The sequence below is a fragment of the Rhinolophus ferrumequinum genome, chromosome X (assembly GCF_004115265.2).
Source record: "Rhinolophus ferrumequinum isolate MPI-CBG mRhiFer1 chromosome X, mRhiFer1_v1.p, whole genome shotgun sequence".
Taxonomy (NCBI): domain Eukaryota; kingdom Metazoa; phylum Chordata; class Mammalia; order Chiroptera; family Rhinolophidae; genus Rhinolophus; species Rhinolophus ferrumequinum.
This window is the reverse complement of record NC_046284.1, coordinates 24403638-24427216: the sequence shown is the minus strand read 5'-3', so window position 1 is coordinate 24427216 and position 23579 is coordinate 24403638. Positions and strand designations below refer to the sequence as shown.

General features: G+C 38.4%; 1 protein-coding gene and 1 pseudogene across 1 annotated transcript; both read right to left on the bottom strand.

The window, feature by feature from the left end:
- Positions 1-8253: 8253 nt before the first annotated feature.
- Positions 8254-8635, bottom strand: LOC117026134 (60S ribosomal protein L37-like). The gene has a single exon (XM_033112664.1). The coding sequence runs from the start codon at positions 8603-8605 to the stop codon at positions 8312-8314; it is 294 nt and encodes a 97-aa protein (XP_032968555.1). The 5' UTR covers positions 8606-8635; the 3' UTR covers positions 8254-8311.
- Positions 8636-11600: 2965 nt separating this feature from the next.
- Positions 11601-23579, bottom strand: part of LOC117034029 (cytoskeleton-associated protein 2-like) — a 106782-nt pseudogene continuing 94803 nt past the window's right edge.

Genomic DNA, 23579 nt, shown 5'->3' with positions numbered 1-23579 from the left:
CTGCTTGACCCATTCATTATTTAGTAATAAGTTATTCAGCCTCCATGAATTGGTGTGTCTTCCAGTTTTTTTCCTGTAGTTCATTTCTAATTTCATAGCATTGTGATCAGAGAAGACAATTGGTATGATTTCAATTTTCTTAAATTTATCAAGACTTGTTTTGTGGCCTAACATATGGTCTATCTTGGAAAACGTTCCATGTGTGCTTGAAAAAAACGTGTATTTTGCAGCATTCGGGTGAAATGTTCTGAAAATATGGATTAAATCCAAGTGGTCCAATGTATCATTTAAGGCTGTTGTTTCCATATTGATTTTCTGTCTGGAAGACCTGTCCCTTGTAGTCAGGGGTGTGTTGAAGTCCCCTAATATAATAGTGTTACTGTTGATCTCTGTCTTTATGTCAGTCAGTACCTGTTTTATATATTTAGGTGCTCCTAAGTTGGGTGCATAGATGTTTACTAGGGTTATGTCCTCTTGTAGGATCGATCCCTTTATTATTATATAGTGCCCATCTTTATCTTTTAGTATGTTCTTCAATTTAAAGTCTATTTTGGCAGATATAAGTATTGCAACTCCAGCTTTTTTCTCATTTCCATTTGCATGAAATATCTTACTCCAACCCTTCACTTTCAGCCTGTGTGTGTCTTGTTCTGAGGTGAGTCTCTTGTATACAGCATATACAAGGGTCTTGCTTTCTTATCCAGTCAGCCACCCTATGTCTCTTCATTGGAGCATTGAGTCCATTTACATTTAAAGTGATTATTGATAGGTCATAATTATTGCCATTTTTAAATTTGTAGTTAGGTTGTTTTGATCTTTCTTCTATTTACAGAAGTCCTTTTAGTATTTCTTGCAATGCTGGCTTGGTTGTAATAAATTCCTTTAGCTTATTTTTTTTTTTTTTCTGGAAAGCTATTTATCTCTCCATCAACTTTAAATGATAGCCTTGCTGGATAAAGCAATCTAGGTTGTAGGCCTTTGTTTTCCATCACTTTGAGTATCTCCTGCCACTCCCTCCTGGCCTTCAATGTTTCTGTAGAAAAGTCATTTGATAGTCTTATGGGAGTTCCCTTGTATGTAACCCTCTGTCTTTCTCTTGCTGCTCTTAGGATTCTCTCTTTGTCTTTAAGCTTTGCCATTTTAACTATAATGTGTCTTGGTGTGGACCTGTTTGGGTTAATCCTGGTTGGAATTCTCTGCACTTCCTGGACTTGTATGTTGGTTTCCATCATCAGGTTGGGGAAGTTTTCAGACATTATTACTTCAAATATGTTCTCAATCCCTTGCTTACTCTCTTCACCTTCTGGTATTTCTATGATGCGCATGTTGTTGCACTTGATGTTATCCCAGAGGTCTCTTAGGCCATCCTCATTGTTTTTTATTCTTTTTTCTTTCTGTTGTTCCATTTGGGTGATCTCTGCTTCCTTGTCTTCTAAGTCGCTGATTCGATCCTCTGCTTCATCTAGCCTGCCGGTAATTCCTTCAAGTGAGTTCTTAATTTCGGTAATTGTGTTCTTTAGTTCTAACTGGTTGTTCGTTATGATTTCTACATCCTTCTTTATGTCTTCTCTAAGCTCCTTAAACGTTCTTTTATTTGGGACGTGTATCTTTGTTTCCCCATTCTGGCTGACTGTGTTTATTTTGATATATTAGGTAGATCCCCTAGAGTTTTTAGTTCTTGCTAGGTTATCTTATGTAGTATGTGTCCTTTATATTTGACTCGCACCACGTCGTCCTCCTCTGCGTGTGCTCCAAAGGTGACTCTTGTGTACACTGCCCCGTTCAAGAAGATCTTTAATTGCTTTTTGCTTGTAAGTAGGTGGGTTAACTCCTGGGCTGACCCGTTGTGAGACTTGGCTCTGCCCCCCGCAGGGCGCTCTGCTGCGTGAGGGTTGACCACCCTACTGTGGTTTGGCCTCTATGGGCTCCAGTGCCTGCAGAGAGCCCCCTCTGGGTGTGTGACCTGCAGGTCAAACCCGGCAGCACTCCGGTTTGGTCTGGAGTTGGCCCCTGGATATGCTGAGTCCCGTGCCTCTCAAGCTGGGCCCCGGCAGGGCAGCCTCAGAACAAAGCAAATCACCAAGCACAACAGCAAGGACAACAGCAATAAAAAGAAAAAAATCAAGTACCTTCACATGCAAAAAACAGCCGATAACCCCCGCTCGACACAGGCAAAGATATCAAAGATATAAAGACAAAGCAAAACAAAAGAAAGCAAAGCAAAACAAAAAGCAGCGACCGTCTCGGCCTGAGCCCACCAAGCAATGTCCAGGTTGTCCTCTCCTGTACCAAAGAGCCCCCTGCTTATTGCGCAGGCAGAGCCGGTCACCTGGTGCCCAGAGTGACTTTGGGACTGCAGACTTAAATGCGTGGGCCTGAGGGGTCTGGATGATAGTTTTTACAAAGTCAGTGCAGTTTCTGCCCTTGTCTGCACTTATGCACACTGAGAGTAGCACCACCAGCCCCTTGTCCAGAACTCCTCAGTCCTAGGGCACTTCTTCAGTGTGTGTATGTATGGGTGCGGGTGGGAGATTTCTGATCTGCTGACCGTGCCTCACAAGCTGGGCCCCGGCAGGGCAGTTTCAGAACAAAGCAAATCACCAAGCACAACAGCAACAACAACAACAAAGAAAAAAATCAAATAAAATACATTCACATGCAAAACCATCTGATAACCCCCACTTGACACAGTCAAAGATATCAAAGATATAAAGACAAAGCAAAACAAAACACAACAAAGCAAAACAAAAAGCAGCGACAGTCTCGGCCTAAGCCCACCAAGCAATGTCCAGGTTGTCCTCTGCTGTACCAAAGAGCCCCCTGCTTATTGCGCAGGCCGAGCCGGTCACCTGGTGCCCAAAGAGACTTTGGGACTGCAGACTTAAATGTGTGGGCCTGAGGGGTCTGGGTGATAGTTTTTACAAAGTCAGTGCAGTTTCTGCCCTTGCCTGCACATATGCACACTGAGAGTGGCTCCACCAGTTCCGTGTCCAGTACTCTTGAGTCTTAAGGCACCTCTTCTGTGTGTGTGTGTATGAGTGCGGACGGGAGATTTCTGATCTGCTGAAAGCCCAGAGCTGCTCCTGCGTCACTGCTCATCTCCGGGTGTGTCTCTGCAGCTGCACCCGCCCCTCCCTAGGCAGGCCAGGAAGGGTGGGGGCTGGGGATGGAGGGGTCTTCACTCTCCTAGCCCAGCCGCGCGTTGCCCTCTTCCCACAGGCCAGAAAAGGTGGTGGCTGGGGGTGGAGGAGTCTCTTCTCTCCTAGGGCAGCCAAAATCACACACACTTCCCAGTCTCCCTGGGTCAGGGCTGCCCGTCAGGATTTCCAGAGCCTGAGCAATACGGCTCCTCTGTAATCTGATGCCACTCCTCAGTTCAGGGGCCAGTTTAAGTGTCTGGAAGGGCGGAGTAGGATTGGAAAAGAGGGGCGGGGGAGGGGCCCAGGTATGGAGACTGTGTTCTTTGTCTGCGCTACGGCCCTCTAGCTGCCCTCCCGGCGGGAGAAATCAGCCGTGGGACGCAGGGAAAGAGCTCCCGTCCTGGTCTCTGCGCTCTCTGCTCCGCCCTGGGATCCCGTGCCTGCTGGGCACAGCGGGTTCAACCGCGGTTTTTGGTTTTTGCTCCCGCCAGCTGAGGCTCCGTGGCGGGCTGGGATCTCCCGCCGCTGCCGGCCGGGCGTTTTCACTCCGCTCCTCTTTTTCCTTCCCCTGCTCGCCCAATTAGCGCACCTTCAAGTACTCCTTAGCTTCAAATAATCCACGAATCTCCCCGCTATTCTGTGTGATGAGCAAAAATTTCTTTGATGGGTTATAGGTCTCGTTTGCAACAAGATCCGGAGGAGAACTCAGAAAGTGCGCCCTGCTGCCGCCATTCCTATGACATCCTAATTATTTCATTTTGATTTGACTAAATTGCTATATAATTATTTTTGTTTTTGCCACAAACACTACTAGATGTTATGACTACAAATATCATTTTTCCAAATAACAAAATGTCAGATTAATTTATTCAAAAAATATTTACTGAGTGTTTATTATGTCTTAGGCACTATGAATACCTAGTGAACAAGATAGACAATATCCCTATTTTCATGAAGCTTACATACTTGTGAACAGAGACGTATAATAAATATATAAATATATAATATAATGAAAATGCTACAATAAACAAGTTAAATATCATGATGACCAATGAAGAAAGGTTTCTAATGAAATGCAGTGGATTACATACACATGTTTATCTATAAATGGCATAAAAGAACTATTTTAGAGTCATAAACCCATGAGGTAAAAGAGCAATATGAAGGAGAATGAGATCAGCACCATTTTAGGAAAAGGAAAGCAAAAGAGCAAATATTAACTGATTAATCTAAATCCTAAAATAGCAGTGAGAAAAAGAACCATATAATTTATACCATTAAATTCCCAAGAGGCTCAGAAATTGGTAGCATCAGGTACTTCCTTAAGTGAGAGTGAAAGTGGAGCCAAATACATGAGAATTTGTTGAAAGATGGTTTATGAAGCATTTAGGCTTCCAAATTGCCTCCTTTATTCTTCACAGTTGGGTGATTCTCCTATATATGTCCCTTTCACATAAGACTACAGACTTATTCTCTGATAATTAAAATAGAAGGTGTTTGGATTGGGTGTTTCAGATAGTACTGAGTGGGAGATTAGATGAAAGTCTAGCTATAAACTATATGTTGAGACCACTCGCCTTCTTTTCCTACTTGGTTCCCAAAAACCTGTAGCTAAGGTTTGTATCCCCCAGGTAGAATATTGGAAGATTATTTTCTGAGAGAATCTGACCAAACTTATAGAAAATTACCTAAAAATATTTAGAATTTCACCAACAGAAAGGATCCAGCCAAACCATCTGGAGTAGGGCCTACCATGACAATTTTTTTTAAATTAATTTTACTGGGGATTTCTGTTCAAGATGGTGAATTAGGTAAATGCTGTGCTCACTTCCTCTCACAACCACATCAAAATTACAACTCAATTACAGAACAATCATCATTGAGAATTGTCTGAAGTCTAGCTCTACCAAAGCCCTACAAAGAACATACAGAAGAAGCCACCTCAAGACTGGTAGGAGGGGCAGAGATACAGTCCCACACCTGCATGTGACCATTACAAATCAAGAGGGATATGTCGGTTGTGGAGTTCCCCCCTGGAGGAGCGAGGGGTCCCAGCCCCACACCTGGCTCCCCAGCCCAGGGTTCCAGTGTCAGGGAAAGAATTCCCCATAAATTCTGGCTGTGAAAACCAGCAGAGATTGTGGTTGAGTGAGATAAAGGTGGCTACAATCCCAGATGCTCTTCTAATGGACCCATGCAAGGGCTTACTTGCTGATGGACTCACTTGCTCTAAGCTCCAGTGCTGTGGCAGCAGCTTGTAAGGCACCAGGGACATATGAGGAGAAACTGAATTGTCTAGCTTTAGGGTTAGGGCTGGAGGGGCAGCTTTCTCCCAGAGGCAGGTACTAGTAGAAGCCATTGTTTCTTTGTCAAATGCTCCCCACTCCCAGCATGCAGATTCAGGTGGCCACTGTATCTAGGTCTCCATCAAACTGGCTATCACTTTTCAACCAACCTGCCCTAGTGATTCCCTGAGATCACACCCCACCCAAATTTCAGGCACACCCAAGCTGCTTCCAGGGGCTTTTCCATGCAAACAGTCTGTGTTAGCTCATGCTGTGAACTTGCCTAAAATCTCCCAAAGGTTCACAAACCCCAAATAAGCAGCATCTGTCTTCAGCATGTTCCCTGCCTCTGACTGAGCAGCCCTATGCCTGGCACTAGTGGCAGCTGGCCTCTCCAGTCATATCCAGCCCAGCCCAGGTGATGGCCATCTACAGATTGATTTATGACCCATGCCATGTGGCCCAGAGCAGAGCAGAGGTTGTGGCTGAACTTGGCTGTCCCCTCCCAAGAGTCCTCAAGGTTGACATGCCTAATGGAGAGATTTTGAGAAAGCCAGAGCATCACACGGCTGCCTCCAAGTTCTGCACACCCAAAGACAGACTGGGCAGGCATCAGAGACCTGCTACAGTGAATCCTACTCTATAGGGTCAGCCCCTGCACTACAGCTCCTCCAGTGTAGTTATGGCCATTCCTCACAGCCAGTAGCCCAAAGGTTAATTCCTCCCATTGACAGGCAAACAGCAACCAAGGCTCAACTACAACAGGATGTCATACAGGAGGTTAATCAAAGATGGCAGAGTAGATAAATGCTGTGCTTGCCTCATCCTATGAACACATCAAAATTACAACTAAATTATAGAACAATCAACCTGAAGAACCATCTGAAGTCTAGCTGAACAGAAGTTTTATAACTAAGGATATAAAGAAGAAGCCATGTTGAGACTGGTAGGAGGGTTGGAGAGGTGAAACAGGCTGGCCCCAAATCACCATGTGGCAGACAAAAACTGGGAGGGATATTTCAGCCATGGAGGAACAAGGTGCCCCAGCCCAGAGTACTGGTGCCTGGAAACGAGCTCCCACAACATATGGCTGTGAAAAACAGTGGGAATTCTGACCATATGGGAGGAACAAAAGGCTGCGGTAAACCCAGATGTCCTCTTAAAGACCCACAGAAACTTGCTCACAGGGACTCACCCTGGGCTCTGGTGCAGGGGCAGTGACTTCAGGGAAGCCCGAGATATACGGCAGGCAGACTGAGATGTGTGGGTTCAGGTGAGGGCTGGAAGATAGTTGCCATTTTCCCTGATTGGAGTCCTCCTCCCATGCAGCCAGTAGGTGGGTGCCATATTTTTTGTGTTGAGCCCTCCCCCAACACCAATGGCCAAATTTGAATCTGAATTGGTCTGATGAGCTCCACTTGCTCCACCCTGGTGACTCACTGAGACCACACCACACTGAACTCTGTACTACACAAGGCTTTATCAGTCGCTGAACCTTACAGGAGCCAGTAACCAACAGCAGGCCTCAGTGTGTCCTGGCTTTTTGAGGGTCTACCCCAGACCTGGTACTGGTGACAGCCGTCATTGGTTTATAGCATAGCCTCTCCCATGTACCTCCAGGTCCAGAACAGACAGCAACCAACAGTGGATCACTATGTAGTTCCCACCAGGTAGTCCCTGGCTGGTCACAGACAGTGGGTGACCTGGGCCTGCAGAGGAGCCCCTCCGATGAGGCCCAAGAACCAACATACTTGGAGGTTGGCATCAGACCAGAGCAGAGCACTGCCAAATTAACCCCACAAGTGGTACAACCAAAGAGCGGTCTCATCAGGCACTGGAGCCTGCTGGGGCAAATCCCATTCCATGTGGTTAGCCCCCTTGCACAGCAGCCCATAAGCTGTAAACCTGGCCAAACCCAACACACAGTCAGCCTGAGGGTACATCCCACCCACTGTGCTAATACCAACCAAAGTTTAAATTAACAGGGGGGCACACATCACCCACACAAAAAACTCCCAGCACAGGTGGCCAGAGAGACTGTGCCACTGGGCCCCATGGGGCACCTACTACATAAGGCCACCCAGCAAGATTGGAAGACATAATAGACCTACCTAATACATAGAAACAAACAGAGAGATGCAGCCAAAATAATGATACAAATAAAAGACCAGGAGGAAACTCCAGAAAAAGAACTAAACAAAATGGAGGCAAGCAACCTACCAGACGTAGAGTTCCAAACACTGGTTATAAAGATGCTCAAGAAACTTAGTTAGAACTTCAACAAAGGGTTAGCAAACATTAAAAAATGACATAGAAACCATGAACAAGAACCAGTCAGAAGTGAAGAATATAATAACTGAAATGAAGAATGCACTAGAAGGAATCACCAGCAGACAAGATGAAGCAGAGGACTGAATCAATGATTTGGAAGGCAAGGTAAAAAAAAACACCCCATTGGACAGGGAAAAAAAAGAATCCAAAAAATGAGGATACTTTAAGAGACCCCTGGGACAACATCAAGTGTAACAATATTCACGTCATAGGGGTACCAAAAGGAGAAGAGGGAAAGCAAGAAATTGAGAACCTATTTGAAGAAATAGTGACAAAAAACTTTCCTGACCTGGTGAAGGTGTATAAATAGATGTATAAGGCCAAGAAGCACAGAGTCCTGAACAAGATGAACCCAAACAGGCCTACACTGAGATGCATTATAATTAAAATGACAAAGGTTAAAGACAAAGAGAGAATCCTAAAAACAGCAAGAGAAAGGCAACTAGTAACCTATAAGGGAGTTCCCATAAGATTGTCAGCTGATTTATCAACAGAAATTTTTTTTTTTTTATTTTAAAATCAAAACATTTATTGTGCAACTAATCGTTGAAATCCTTAAGAGGAACTGGATGCTGCAACAGCTGCCCTCTTGGGTTTAGGTGTTGTGCCTTCACGGAATCCATGCCTGAATCTGCGGTATACGATTTTTAGGTGCCTCATTCGACCAGTCCCCGTGGTATTTCGTCTTTTAGCCTTAGCACTCCAGTTATACTTTCTCTTGCGCTTGGCAGGGTAGGCACACTTGCCACAGGTAGACTTCTGCAGGTGGTAGGCCTTAGAGCCACAGCGGCGGCATAACGTGTGCGTCTTATTGCGACGCTTTCCGAACGATGACGTGCCCTTCGTCATCGCGCTTCTGCCACCGAGACCAAAAAGGCCGGAAGACTCAACAGAAATTTTGCAGGCCAGAAGGGATTGGCAGGTAATATTCTAGATGATGAAAAACCAGCGTCTACAATGCAGACTATTCTACCCAGTGAGACTATCATTTTAAAATTAAAGGACAGATGAAGAACTTCCCAGACAAGAAAAAGCTAAAGCAGTTTATCACCACCAATCCAGTATTACAAGGAATATTTGAGGGACTTCTTTAAAATGAAAAATATGTGTACATAAAAAATATGAATAATAAAATATCAATAGCTACATATCTATCAACAATTATTTTTTATGTGAATGAATTAAATGTTCTAATCAAAAACATAGGTTGGCTGAATGGATAAGAAAGCAAAACCCATACATAGGCTGATTACAAGAGACTCACCTCAGATTGAAAGACACACTCACACACTGAAGGTAAAGAGATGGAAAAAGATATTCCATGAAAATAAAAATGGAAAAAGAAAAATCTGGGGTAGCAATAATTATACCAGACAAAACAGACTTTAAAACATAGGATATAACAAGAGACAAAGAAGGACCCATTTTTGTGAAGTAACACAAAAATGTTACTTCAAGGGGACATGTGCATTCATATGTTCATTGCAGCATTGGCCAAGATGTGAAGGCAGCCTGGGTGTACATATAGACAATGAAATGCTGTTCAATCATGGATGGGATTGGTTTCTTACTATCTGTGGGGGCATAACTGAACCTGGAGTATATTGTGCTGTGTGGAATATGTCAGACAGAGAGATAGACAATGTGATTTCACTTATATGTGGAATCTAAAGAAAGAACAAAACAAACGGATTTTTTGTATAGATATTCAGAACAGGGATTGCTGGGTCATGTGCTAATTTTATTCTTAATTTTTTAAAGAATATCTATACTGTTTTCCACAGTGGCTGTAATAATTTACATTCCCTCAAACAGTGTCGAGGTTTCCTTTTTCACCAGAGCCTTTCCAATACTTGGCAATTATTTGTCTTGTTGATGACAACTATTTGAATAGGTGTTATATCTATCCCCCCAAAACCTGAAAACATTTGTCTGTAAAGATATATGTACCCTGATGTTCACTGCAGCATTATTTACAATGACCAGGACATAGAAACAACCAAAGTGTCCTACAATAGAAGACTGGATAAAGAAGATGTGGTATATGAGGTGTGATCAAAAGATACAGCGAATGTTTAAATAAAAAAAAAATTATTACTGTGAAAAGCACATTGCCAATAATCCCCCTCAAAATACTCCCCCTCACTTTGAACACATTTATCTGGAAGTTCTTTGTGAGTGTCTTTGCTTCATTCTCAATAATGACAATGGGCCCTGTCACATATCACTTCTGGTAATGCAATTCTGTCAAATGATAACATTACAGTGTGTCCTCATTCACCTTATTCACTGGATCTGGCATTGTACGACTTCTGGCTCTTCCCCAAAATCAAAATGACCATGAAAGAAAAATGTTTTGAATTGATTCAGAACATCGAGGCAGTCACCATAGTGCAACTAAAGACACTTATGAAAGGGGACTTACAGAACTGCTTCAGAAAGTGGCAGGAATGATAGGATAAGTGTGTTCAAAGCAAGGGACAATATTTTGGGGGGAATTAATGGCAAGTGTGTTTTTGACTGTGATAAATCTTTTTAATATAAACATTCACCGTATTTTTTTATAAATAAAAATTCTACATATATCACGTTGTGTGTTCACCACCCAGAGTTAGTTCTCTTTCTGTCATCATATATTGGATCCCCTTTACCTTCATCTACCACCACCTGCCCCCGTTAACCTCTGGTAACCATTAAACTATTGTCTGTGTGTATGAGTTTTTGTTTCTTCATTTGTCTGCCTTGTTTTTTTGTTGTTTTCAGTTTTATATACCACATATAAGTGACATCATATTGTTCTCGACTTTTTCTGTCTGACTTATTTCGCTCAGCATAACAATCTCAAGATCCATTCACGTTGTCACAAATGGTCCTATTTCAACTTTTCTTGTGGCAGAATAGAATTCCATGGTGTATATATACCACTTCTTTATCCAATCATCAATCGAAAGACACTTTGGTTGTTTCCATATCTTTGCTACCATAAAAGAAGCTGCAATGAACACCAGAGCACATATATCTTTATGGATAAATGTTTTCAGATTTTTGGGTAGATACCCAGGAGAGGTATTGCTGGGTCATATGGTAATTCTATTCTTTTATATATATATATAGACATTTTAATTTATTGTATTCATAATAGTTACAGTTTTAGTTTTAGTTTTTAAAACTAAAATAGTTTTAGTTTTTAAAAACTAAAAATCCAATTCTCTAGAACATGAGAAGACAATAAATAGAAGATACGAGCTATTATACAAATGGATTATATAAACGTCAGTAGGACTATGTAGGTGATTTTCAACCACATTCACATTACACACAGTTTTAAAACTGCCTAATATTACAATGACTTACTTGAAACAGTAGAGCTAGTAGAGCATATATGCCATTTAAGTATCAGTTCAAAGGTATATAAAGCCAATTTTATTAGTAGTACTTATGTGTGTGGAGAGAAGAGAACTATTTACAATATCTAACTATCATGTTTCAGGGGACATGATTTAACAGTGAAGTTTTTATATTACAAAACAAGTTTAAGTATTTGTTATTTTAGAAATATCACTGAAACTAGAATGTCATTTATTAACTATATGCAAAGAACACAGTAAACTAGTTGATAAAATTTACCTATTTTAGAGAAAACCTTAGTCTATTGAGATAGACAACATAGGGTTTAGCTTTCAGACACACAGAAGGCAACACCTTGTATAACGTCAATGTTAGTAAAAGAGCTTACTGCCATGAATACTTAGATACTTGGCTAACTCCTGACCCAAGAGACATACAAAGTCACAACAAACAAAACACCCCAGGAATAATAAAAACCTCAGTCCTTATCATTGCCTCATCTCTCTTCTATTGTTTCAGGCCCCATATACATCTGGCACAGTGCTGCATTAGGGAGGCATATAAAAGCATCACTTTCATCTCCCAACTGTGTTAACTGTTCCAATGAAGACACACAAGGATAATGATCTTTTAACATATCTGGCAATTTAGAAATCTTGTCTAACTGGTGTTAGCTATTTAAATGCAGAATTTATTTTGTCAAACTGCATCTTCTTTTTTACACTTTGTAAGTATGCTATAGTAGACACATAATATTTAATTAAGCAACTCTATTTCTGTACAGGGAGTTTTAACATCATTGGCTAGATGTTTTGTTTTGTCATTTTGCTCTTGTTCACAATCTTGAAATACCACATTTCTATGATATTTATTTTCTATTTCTGGTTTTCCTGACTCTAGTTTAACACCAGTATCTTCAGTGTTGACTTCCTGGATTTGTTCCTTGGTTGCACAAGGCTTTTCAAAATTTTCTCCAAAAGTAACTTTTTCTTGACTCTTCATTGTTAGAATATCTACAATTACATGTCGCATCTCTTTGACAGGCTGAGGTCCTGCCAGAATGGCACACTCATAGATTGCGATAATATTTTCAATAGGACTTGTAAGTGGTTCAATTCATGCAAGGCATATCCAATATTTAACGAGTTTTTTGGCATCTGGAACATTTTTAATCAGGTCATTCAGTGTGTCCAATATTTCTTCTTTTGGGCATCCCTCATTGATTAGGTTAAGAAATTCAGAAACTGTCTTTTTTACTTTTTCAGTAAATAATCTTTGTTCATCTTCTTCTGCCATGGTAGTCCAAAAGGACCCAATTGGTTTTTGATTTTGTGCTTCAGGTTCAGGTTGGGTAACTACTGAGCTAGGAGGCCTGTCCAGCACTCTTCCTTTGCCAGCTTTCCACTCACTCAGATGAGCTTTTCTCTCTTCTGCAGTTTCTTTAGGCTGAGCAGATCTACTATTGATAGTTGCTTTTGTGATAGTATGTCTGCGCTGGTCAATGGTTTTTGACTTTTCTAGCAGTTTAGTATTAGAAGATGAAGCAGTCCTGGCTATAATTTCCGATGTGATGCTTCTTGATAGTGCCTTATTTCTTTTTGCTTCCTGAGAAGAACTGGTTTTCACATTAGATAAAACTGAATTTGATTGCAGTAATTATTTTCAGGAGGCCCTTTCCGAATTGTAACATTGTCAGAGGTTCTACTGATGCCTTGGTTCATGGAGTCCTGGGTATTATTGTAGTGACTTCTAATAGGAGGACACAAAAGTTGTCTGTTCTGAGATGTAGTGCTCACAAATTTAGTGATAGTCTTCATATTTGAGGCTCTCTCACTTTTCACTGTTATACTGCTGGTGTTTATAGGCTGAGGCTTTGTGCCTTTAGAGATAGTAGTTGAAAGTTTCTTTGTTGTTGCATCATTCTCCTCTTTGACTTGTGCAGGTTTTCTAAATGAATTAACCTAAGACTGAAAAATTTGGCCATGATAACATCCAAGAACAGCTTTCTTGAGCATGTTAGCATCTTGCTTTGGTTTTCTGTAGTCATTTGTTTCTCTTTATTATTGTTTTTAATGTGAAGTGCTTGGCTTAATGTTATACATTGATTTGGGGGCTTATATTTATTTGGTAACTGCAGACTTTGATTATTATTCTCCAAATTATGTGTGTCAATTGCTATAGTTGAATTGGTTAATTCATTAGAAGGCTTTAAAGGAATACAATCTTTTTCAATTGTTACATTATTTTTGCTCCTTATAGATCTACTGATATATTCTTTATCAGCAATTTTGTCTTAAGTTTCAGAACTTTTGTTCCTTCTTGGACTTGACCTTCAGATGTCATTGCTCTCTGATCTCTACTGGATAATATCTGATTTCCCTGTTTGTATGCAAAAATCATTTTTCTATTTTTCTTTTTATTCATTAAAGTTTATTGGGATGACAATTGTTAGTAAAGTTACATAGATTTCAGGTGTACAATTCTAATTCTGTATTACATCATCTATAAATCCCATGTGTGTTCACCACCCATAGTCAGTTCTCCTTCCATCACCATATATTTGATCTCCTTTACCCTCATCTACCACCCCCCTCTCCCCTTACCCTCTATGTCTATGAGTTTTTGTTTCTCATTTGTTTGTCTTGTTCTTTTGTTGTTTTTGGTTTATATACAACATATCAGCGAAATCATATGGTTCTCTGCTTTTTCTGTCTAACTTATTTAGCTTAGCATTATACTCTCAAGATCCATCCATGTTGTCACAAATGGTCCTATTTCATCTTTTCGTACTGCCAATTAGTATTCCATTCTGTATATACCACAACTTCTTTATCCATTCATCTATCGAAGGACATTTTGGTTGATACCATGTCTTGACCACCGTAAATAAAGCTGCAATGAACATTGGAGCATACTTGTCTTTATGTGTAAATGTTTTCAGATTTTTTGGGTAGATTCCCAGGAGAGGGGTTGCTGGGTCATATGGTAATTCCATTCGTAATTTTTTGAGGATCCTCCACACTACCTTCCATAACGGCTGCACCAGTCTGCATTCCCACCAACAGTGTATAAGGGTTCCTCTTTCTCCACAGCCACTCCTACACTTGTTACTATTTGTCTTGTTGATGATAGCCATTCTAACTGGGGTGAGGTGATATCTCATTGTGGTTTTTATTTGCATTTCTCTGATGATTAGTGATGTTGGGCATTTTTTCATATGTCTACTTGCCATTTCTATGTCCTCTTTGGAGAACTGTTTCTTCAGGTTCTCTGCACGTTTTCCAATGGGGTTGTTTGTTTTTTTGTTGTTTAGTTGCATGAGTTCCTTGTACATTTTGGACATTAGTCACTTATTGGAGGCGTTGTTTGCAAAAATCTTCCCCCATTCAGTTGGTTGCCTATTTATTTTGTCTATGGTTTCTTTTGCTGTGCAGAACCTTTTAAGTTTGATATAGTCTTATTCATTTATCTTAGCTTTTACTTCCCTTGAGTTTGGAGTCAAATTCATAAAATGCTGTTTGAACCCTAGGTCCATAAGTTTAGTACCTATGTTTTCTTCTATGCAGTTTATTGTTTCAGGTCTTATGCTTAAGTCTTTGATCCATGTTGAATTAATTTTGGTATGTGGCGACAGATAGCAGTCCAATTTCATTCTTTTGCACGTTGATTTTGTTGCCGGCAACATTATTCGTTTATTGTTTCTAATAGCTTTTTGGTGGAATCTTTAGGGTTTTTTATATATAGCCTCATGTCATCTGCAAAAGTGACAATTTAACCTCTTCATTCCCAATTTAGATGCCTTTTGTTTCTTTCTCTTGCCTGATTGCTCTGGCAATGACTTCCAATACTGTGTTGAAAAGCAGAGGTAATATGGGGTAGACCTGTTGTGTTCCTGAATGTAGAGCAAAGGGTTTCAGTTTTTAACTATTAATTGTGATAGTAGCTGAGGATTTGTCATATAGGGCTTTTATTATGTTGAGGTATTTTCCTTCTATTCCCATTTTATTAAATGTTTTAATCAAAAATGGATGTTGTATCTCATCAAATGTTTTTTCTGCATCTATTAAGATAATCATATGATTTTTGTCCTTTATTTTGTTTATGTGGTTTATCACATTGATGAATTTTTATATGTGAAAACATTGTTGTGCCCATGAAATGAACCCCACTTGATTGTGATGTATAATCTTTTTTAATACTTTGTTGCATTCGATTTCCTAGAATTTTATGTAAATTTTTTACTGGAGAATACTGGGAAACAGTGTGTTTTTCCAGGGCCCATCAGCTCCACGTCAAGTCGTTGTCCTTCAATGTAGTTTTGGAGGGCGCAGCTCAATTCCAAGTCCAGTTGCAGTTTTCCTTCTTTGTGGCAGGGGCGCCTCCCACAATCCCATGGAAAAATTGAATGGGCATACTAGTTGTTAACAGCTCGCACTCTAACCAACTGACCCATCATGCTGCGCCCTGTTTGGGACTTTTGCATCTGTATTCATCAGAGATATCGGTCCGTGATTTTTTTTTCTGTTATCCTTACCAGGTTTTGGTATCAGGGTAATGTTGGACTCATAAAATGAGCTAGGGAGTACTGTTTTTTTCTCCTTCTTTACCATGTGTGTTATGTTTAAGTGTACAGTGTTCTAGTTAGTGTAGGGGTTGCCATTTCGTGCTTTTGTCTGTTCATCATGCTATTCATGGTTTTGCATTCATTTTCTTTTTTGTTTCAGGTTGAATAGGCTCCTTCAGTATTTCTTGAAGTGAAAGTCGTGTGTTAGAAAATTCCTTCAGCTTCTGTATGTCTGCAAAGGCCTTTGTTCCTTCTTCATATCTATAGGATATCGTTGCTGGATATATTATTCTTGGCTTATAATTTCTCTCTTTCCATAGTTAGAATATTTGACTCCACTCCCTCCCGGCTTGTAGAGTTTCTGGTGAAAAATATGATAATAATCTAATGGGCTTTCCTAAGTAGGTTACCATCTTCTTTTCCCTGGCTGCCTTGAGGATTCTTTCTTTGTCGTTAATTTTTGACAGCTTCAATACAATGTGTCTTGGAGTAGAGGTGTTGGGATTGATGTAATTAGGTGTTCTGTGTGCTTCTTGGATTCAAGGATCCAGCTCTTTCCACAAATTTGGAAAGTTCTCATCAACTAATTGTTTGAATATACTCTCTGTTCCCTTCTCCCTTTCTTCTCTTTCTGGTATGGCCATTATTCTTATACTGCTCTTTCTGATGGAGTCAGAAAGTTCTTGTTGAGTTTTTTCACCTCTTTTCAGTCTCAAGTTTCCCTCTTCTTGCATCTGTGTCATTTCCAAATTTCTATCTTCGATGTCACGGATTATTTCCTCTATCTGATCAGCTCTATTACCTAAGCTGTCTATGTCATTCTTCATTTCATTTGTTGAATTTTCAACATCCAGAAATTCTATTTGGCTCTTTTTTTTTTTTTTTTTTTTTTTTTAGTTGGGGTGACAATTGTTAGTAAAATTACATAGATTTCAGGTGTACAATTCTGTATTACATCATCTATAAATCACATTGTTTGTTCACCACCCGGAGTCAGTTCTCCTTCCATCACCATATATTTGATCACCCTTACCCTCATCTCCCACCACCCACCCCCCTTACCCTCTGGTAACTAAACTATTGTCTGTGTCTATGAGTTTTTGTTTCTCATTTGTTTGTCTTGTTCTTTTGTTGTTTTTAGGTTTATATACCACATATCAGTGAAATCATATGGTTCTTGACTTTTTCTGCTGACCTATTTCGCTTAGCATTATAATCTCAAGATCCATCCACATTGTTGCAAATGGTACTATTTCATCTTTTCTTATGGCAGAATAGTATTCCATTGTGTATATATACACCACATCATCTTTATCCAATCATCTATGGAAGGACACATTGATTGTTTCAATGTCTTGGCTATTGTAAATAAAGCTGCAATGAACATCGAGGCACATATATCTTTTCAGATAAATATTTTCAGATTTTTTTGGTAGATACCCAGCAGAAGGATTGCTGGGTCATACAGTAATTCTATTCTTAATTTTTTGAGGAACCTACACAATGCCTTCCATAGCAGCTGCACCAATCTGCATTCCCACAGACAGCATGAGTGTTCCTTTCTCTTCACAGCCTCGCCAACACCTGTTATTATTTGTCTTGTTTATGATAGCCATTCTAACTGGTGTGAGATGATACCTCATTGTGGGTTTTTTTTTTTTTTTTTTTGCATTTCTCTGCTGATTTGTGATGTTGAGCATCTTTTTATTATCTTTTTATAGTTTGTTAGCTATCTGTATGTCCTCTGGAAAATGTCTATTTAGGTCCTCTGTCCATTTTTTAATGGGATTGTTTGTTGTTGTTGAGTTGCATGAGTTACTTATATATTTTGGATATTGATCCCTTTTTAGAGGCGTTGTTTACAAATATCTTCTCCCATTTGGTTGTTTGCCTCTTTATTTTGTCACTAGTTTCTTTTGCTGTGCATGATCTTTTTAGTTTGATATAGTCTTATTCACTTATTTTAGCTTTAACTTCCCCTGCATTTGAGGTCAAATTTATTAAATCCTCTTTGAATCCAAATTCCATCTGTTTAGTATCTATGTTTCTTCTATGCAGTTTATTATTTCTAGACTTATGTTTAGGTCTTTGATCTATTTTGAGTCAATTTTGGTACACATTGACAGAGAGCAGTCTAGTTTCACTCTTTTGCATGTGGCTTTCTGATTCTCCCAGCACCATTTATTGAAGAGGCTGTCTTTACTTCATTGGATGTTTTTGGCTTCTTTGTCGAAAATTATCTGTCCATATGTATGTGGGTTTATTTCTTGGTTTTCAATTTTATACCATTGTTCTGCATTTCTGTTTTTATGCCAATACCATACTGTTTTGATTATGATTGCCCTGTAATACAAGCTGAAGTGAGGGAGTGTGATACCTCCAGCATTATTCTTTTTTTCTTAAGATTGCTTTGGCTATTCTGGGTCTTTTTTGGTTCCATACAAATCTGATGATTTTTCTGTTCTATTTCTTTAAAAAAATGCCCTTGGAATTCTGATGGGGATTGTATTAAATCTGTATATTGCTTTGGGTAATATGGTCTTTTTAACTATGTTGATTCTTCCAGTCCATGAAAATGGAATGTCTTTCCATTTCTTTCTTTCTTTTTCTTTCTTTTAAATTAAAGTTTATTGGGGTAACAATTGTTAGTAATGTTACATTGGTTTCAGGTGTTCAATTCTGTAATACATCATCTAGATATCACATTGTGTGATCACGAACCGTCAGTTCTCCTTCCATCACCATATATTTGATCCCTTGTACCTTCATCTACCATCACCTTTCTGCCCCAAATCTGTGGTAAACCACTAAACTATTGTCTGTGTGTAAGAGTATTTGTTTCTTCATTTGTGTGTCTTGTTCCTTTGTGGCTTTCAGTTTTATATACCACATATCAGTGAAATCATATGGTTCTCTACTTTCTCTGTCTTAATTATTTCACTTAGCATTATAATCTCAAGATCCATCCTTGTAGTCGCAAATAGCACTGTTTCATCTTTTCTTATGGCAGAATAATATTCCATTGTGTATATATACCACAACTTCTTTATCCATTCATCTATCAAAGGACACTTTAGTTGTTTCCATATCTTGGCCACCGTTAACAAAGCTGCAATGAACATTGGAGCACATATAACTTTACTGATAAAAGTTTTAAGATTTTTTTGGGTAGAGATACAAGACAGGGATTGCTGAGTTACATGGTAATTCTATTTTTAAGTTTTTGAAGCATCTCCACACTGCCTTCCATTAGAGCTGCATAAATTTGCATTCCCACTAACAGTATATGAGGGTTCCTTTTTTCTCCACAGCCTCTCCTATACTTGTTATTATTTGTCTTGTTGATTATATCCATTCTAACTTGTGTGAGGTAGTATCACAATGTGGTTTTTATTTGCATTTCTCTGATGATTAATGATGTTGAACATTTATTCATATGTCTATTGACCATTTGTATATTGTCTTTGGAGAAATGTCTATTCAGGTGCTCAGGCCACTTTTTAATTGGATTTTTTGTTGTTGTTGTTGAGTTTTATGAGTTCCGTGTATATTTTTGGATATTAGCCCCTTATTGGAGGCCTCGTTTCCAAAAATCTTGTCCCATTTGGTTGATTGCGTCTTTATTTTGTTGGTCGTTTCTTTTGCTGTGCACAAGCTCGTTAGTTTGATATAGTCACATGCATTTACTTTAGCTTATATTAGGTTGGTGCAATAGTAATTGCGGGTTTTGCAGTTATTTTTAACCTTTTAAACGACAATTACTATTACATAAACCTAATATTTCCCCTGCCTTTGAAGTCAAATTCATAAAATACTCTTTGAACCCAGGTCCATAAGTTTAGTACCTATGTTTTCTTTTATGCAGTTTATTGTTTCAGGACTTATCTTTAGGTCTTTGATTCATTTTGAGTTAATTTTGGTACAGGGTGACTGGTAGCAGTCCAGTTTCTTTCTTTTGCATGTACTTTCCAATTCTCCTAGCACCATTTATTGAAGAGGCTGTCTTTTCTCCATTGTATGTTTTTTGTTTTGTTGTCAAAAATCACCTGTCCATATTTATGTGGGTTTATTTCTGGGTTTTCAGTTCTATTCCATTGGTCCTTGTGTCTGTTTTTCTGCCAATACCATACTGTTTTGATTATTGTTGCCCTGTAGAACAAGCTGACGTCAGGGAGTATGATGCCTCGAGCATTGTTTTTTGTTTTGCTTTGTTTTGTTTTGTGTTTTTTTTTCCTTAGGATTGCTTCAACTATTAGGAGTCTTTTGTGGTTCCATACAAGTCTGATGCTTTTTTGTTGTATTTCTTTAACAAATGCCATGGAGATTTTGATAGGGATTGCATTAAATCTATATATTGCTTTGGGTAATATGGCCATTTTAACTATGGTAATTCTTCCAATCCATGAACATGGAATATCTTTCCATTTCTTTGTGTCTTCTTGAATTTCTTTTAAAAATGTCTTATGGTTTTCAGGGTATAGATCCTTCACATTCTTGGTTAAGTTCGTTTTTAGGTATTTTATTCTTTTTGTTGCAATTGAAAAAGAAATTGCTGTTTTTTAATTTGTTTTTCTGATATTTCATTGTTAGTATATGGGAATGCACTAGATTTTTGTACGTTGATGTTGTAGTGTGTAAGTGACTGCATTTGTTTATTGTTTCTTATAGCTTTGTGGTGGAGCCTTTAGGGTCTCAATGTATAACATTATGTCATCTGCAAAAAGTGACAATTTAACTTATTCATTCCCAATTTGGATGCCTTTTATTTCTTTCTCTTGCCTGATTGCTCTGGCTAGGACTTCCAGTACTATGTTGAATAGCAGTGGTGATTGGGAACAGCCCTGTCTTCTTCCTGAATGGAGAGGAGAAGACTTCCATTCTTCACTGTTAATTATGATATTAGCTGAGTGTTTGTCATATATGACCTTTATTATGTTAAAGTATTTTCCTTCTAAAACCATTTTATTAAGTGTTTTAATCATAAAAGAATGTTGTATCTTGTCAAATGCTTTTCCTGCATCTAATGATATAACCATATGATTGTTGTCCTTTTTTGGTTTGTTTATGTGGTGTATCACATCCATCGACTTGTGCATGTTGAACCATCCTTGTGCTCATGGGAGGAAGCACACTTGATCATGTTGTATAAACTTTCTAATGCCCTGCTGTATTTGATTTGCTGGAATTTTATTCAGGATATTTGCATCTGTATTCATCAGAGACATTGGTCTGTAATTTTCTTTTTTTGTGTTATCCTTACCAGGTTTTGCTATCAGGGTAATGTTTGCCTCATAAAATCAGTTAGGAATTATTGCCTCTTCTTCAATTTTTATTAACAGTTTGAGGAGTACAGATGTTACATTCTCTTAGAATGTTTAGTAGAATTCACTGGTGAAGCCATCTGGTCCTGAACTTTTGCTTTTAGGAAGGTTTGGATGACTGCTTCAATTTCCTTACTGTTGATTGGTGTATTTAGATTCTCCAGTTCTTTGTAATTCAGTCTAGGAAGGTTATAGGTTTCTAAGAACATGTCCATTTCTTCCAGGTTATTGAATTTTGTGCATATAACCCTTCATAGTATTCTTGGATGATCCTTTGTATTTCTGTGGCATCCATGGTAAGTTCTCTTTCATTTCTGATTTTGTTTCTTTGTGTCTTTTTTCTTTCTATCTTAGTGAGTCTAGCCAACGGTTTGTTAATTTGATTAATCTTTTCAAAGAACAAGTGCTTTGTTGTAATAAATTTTTGTATTGTCTTTTTGTTCTCTATTTCATTTAATTCTGCTTGGATTCAGATTATATCCTTCCTTCTGCTGACTTTGGGTTTCATTTGTTATTCTTTTTCTAATTCTTTAAGGTGTAATGTGAGGTTGTTTATTTGGGATTTTTCTTATTTCTTTAGATAAGCCTGTACTGATATAAATTTCCTGCTTATGACTGCTTTCACTGTATCCCAATAATTTTGATAGAATATATTTTCATTCTCATGTTTTTCTGTGTATCTTTTGATCTATCCTCTTATTTCTTCTTTGACCTAGTCATTCTTTAAAAGCATATTGGCAAATCTCCACATATTTGTGGTTTTTCCTGTTTTCTGTATCCACTTAATATCCAATTTCAAAGTCTTGTGATCAGAGAATGTGTTTGGTATGATTTCAATCTTCCTAAATTTGCTGAGGCTAGTTTCACGTATCAATATATGGTATCTTTGAGAATGTTACTTGTACAATAGAAAAACTATATAGTCTGATGTTCTAGGATGAAGTGGTCTATAAATGTCAATTATGTCCATTTCATCTAATGTGTCACTTAGGGCTGATATTTATTTAGTTATTTTCTGTTTGGATGATCTATCCATAGCTGTCAATGATGTATTGAGGTCCACTACCATGTTTCCCCCAAAAAAAGACGTAATTAGGCATCAGCTGTAATGGCTCTTTTGGAGCAAAAATTAATATAAGACTCAGTCTCATATTATATTTTGTTAGATAAGATCTGGTCTTATATTATAGAAAAATAAGAAGGGGTCTTATATTAATTTTTGCTCCAAAAGAACCATTAAAGCTGATTGTATGATGCAGTCTTATTTTGGAGGAAATGCGGTAATATAATTGTTTTGGTTAATTTCTCCCTTTCATTCTGTCAGTTGTAGCTTTGTACATTTTGGTGCTTCCTTGTTGAGTTCACAAATATTGATGACTGTTATGTCTTCTTGTTGTATAATCTCTTTTACCATTATGAAATGTCCATCTTTGTCTCTTGTTAGCATTTTTATCCTGAAGTCTGTTTCATCTGATATTAGTATAACTATACCTGCTTATCTCTAAGTACTACTTGCTTGGAGTGTCAATTTCCACGCTTTCACTTTGAGTCTATGCTTGTTCTTGTAGCTGAGAGGCATCTCTTGGAGGCAGCGTATGGTTGGGTTTAGTTTTTTGATCCAATCTGCTACTCTGTACTTTTATATTGATGAGTTCAGTCTATTTACATTTAGTCTGATTATTGGTATATGAGGATTTTCTACCATTCTGTCTTTTGTTTTCGGGTGGTTTGCTGTGTCCATTGTTTCTTTGCCTTTTTATTGCTGTCTATTATTTCAGTGTAGTGGTATTTTATGGTTATTTCCTCTGTTTCTTCTTGTTTTAATGTTATATATTTCAGTTCTGTCTGGATTTTTTGAGTGGGTACTAATACGTTTATGTAAAAGAAAGTTTCATATTTTCTGTAGTCCTTTTCCTTCAGCATGCTTCTTATTTCCATTTCCCTTTTCTGGTTCAGACCTTTACTCTCTCCCTTTTTTTTTGTTTTGTTGTCACAAATTATCCCTACTTACGCTGCGACATGATTTCTGCATTGTATTAGCAGGTTGCCGTTTTCCTTTTTAAAAACAAAAAAATGTTTTTTTTTTCTTCTTTACCCTGTATGTTATGTTTAAGTGTATAGTGTCCCATTTTGTGTAGAGGTTGCCATTTCCTGCTTCTGTTTGTCTGTTTTTAATTATACTCATCGTTTTCTATTCTTTTGTTTTTTTTTTTGTTTCAGGCTGTATTGCCTCCTTCAGTGTTTCTTGTAATGCAGATCATGTGTTAGGAGATTCCTTCAGGTTCTGTATGTCTGGAAAAGTCTTTATTCCTCTTTCATGTCTAAAGGATATTTTTCCTCCATATACTATTCTTGGCTCATCATGTCTCTCTTTCAATAGTTTGAATATTTGATTCCACTCCCTCCTGGCTTGTAGAGTTTCTGCTGAAAAGTCTGATCATAATCTAGTGGGCTTTCCTTTGTAGGTTGCTGTCTTCTTTTCCCTGGCTGCCTTGATAATTCTTTCTTTCTCATTAATTTTTGACAGTTTCAATACAATATGCCTTGGAATACACCTGTCGTTATTGAGGTAACTAGGTGATCTATTTGC

Coding starts and splice junctions, on each gene's coding strand:
- LOC117026134 (XM_033112664.1), bottom strand. CDS start 8,605: ATGACGAAGGGCACGTCATCGTTCGGAAAGCGTCGCAATAAGACGCAC.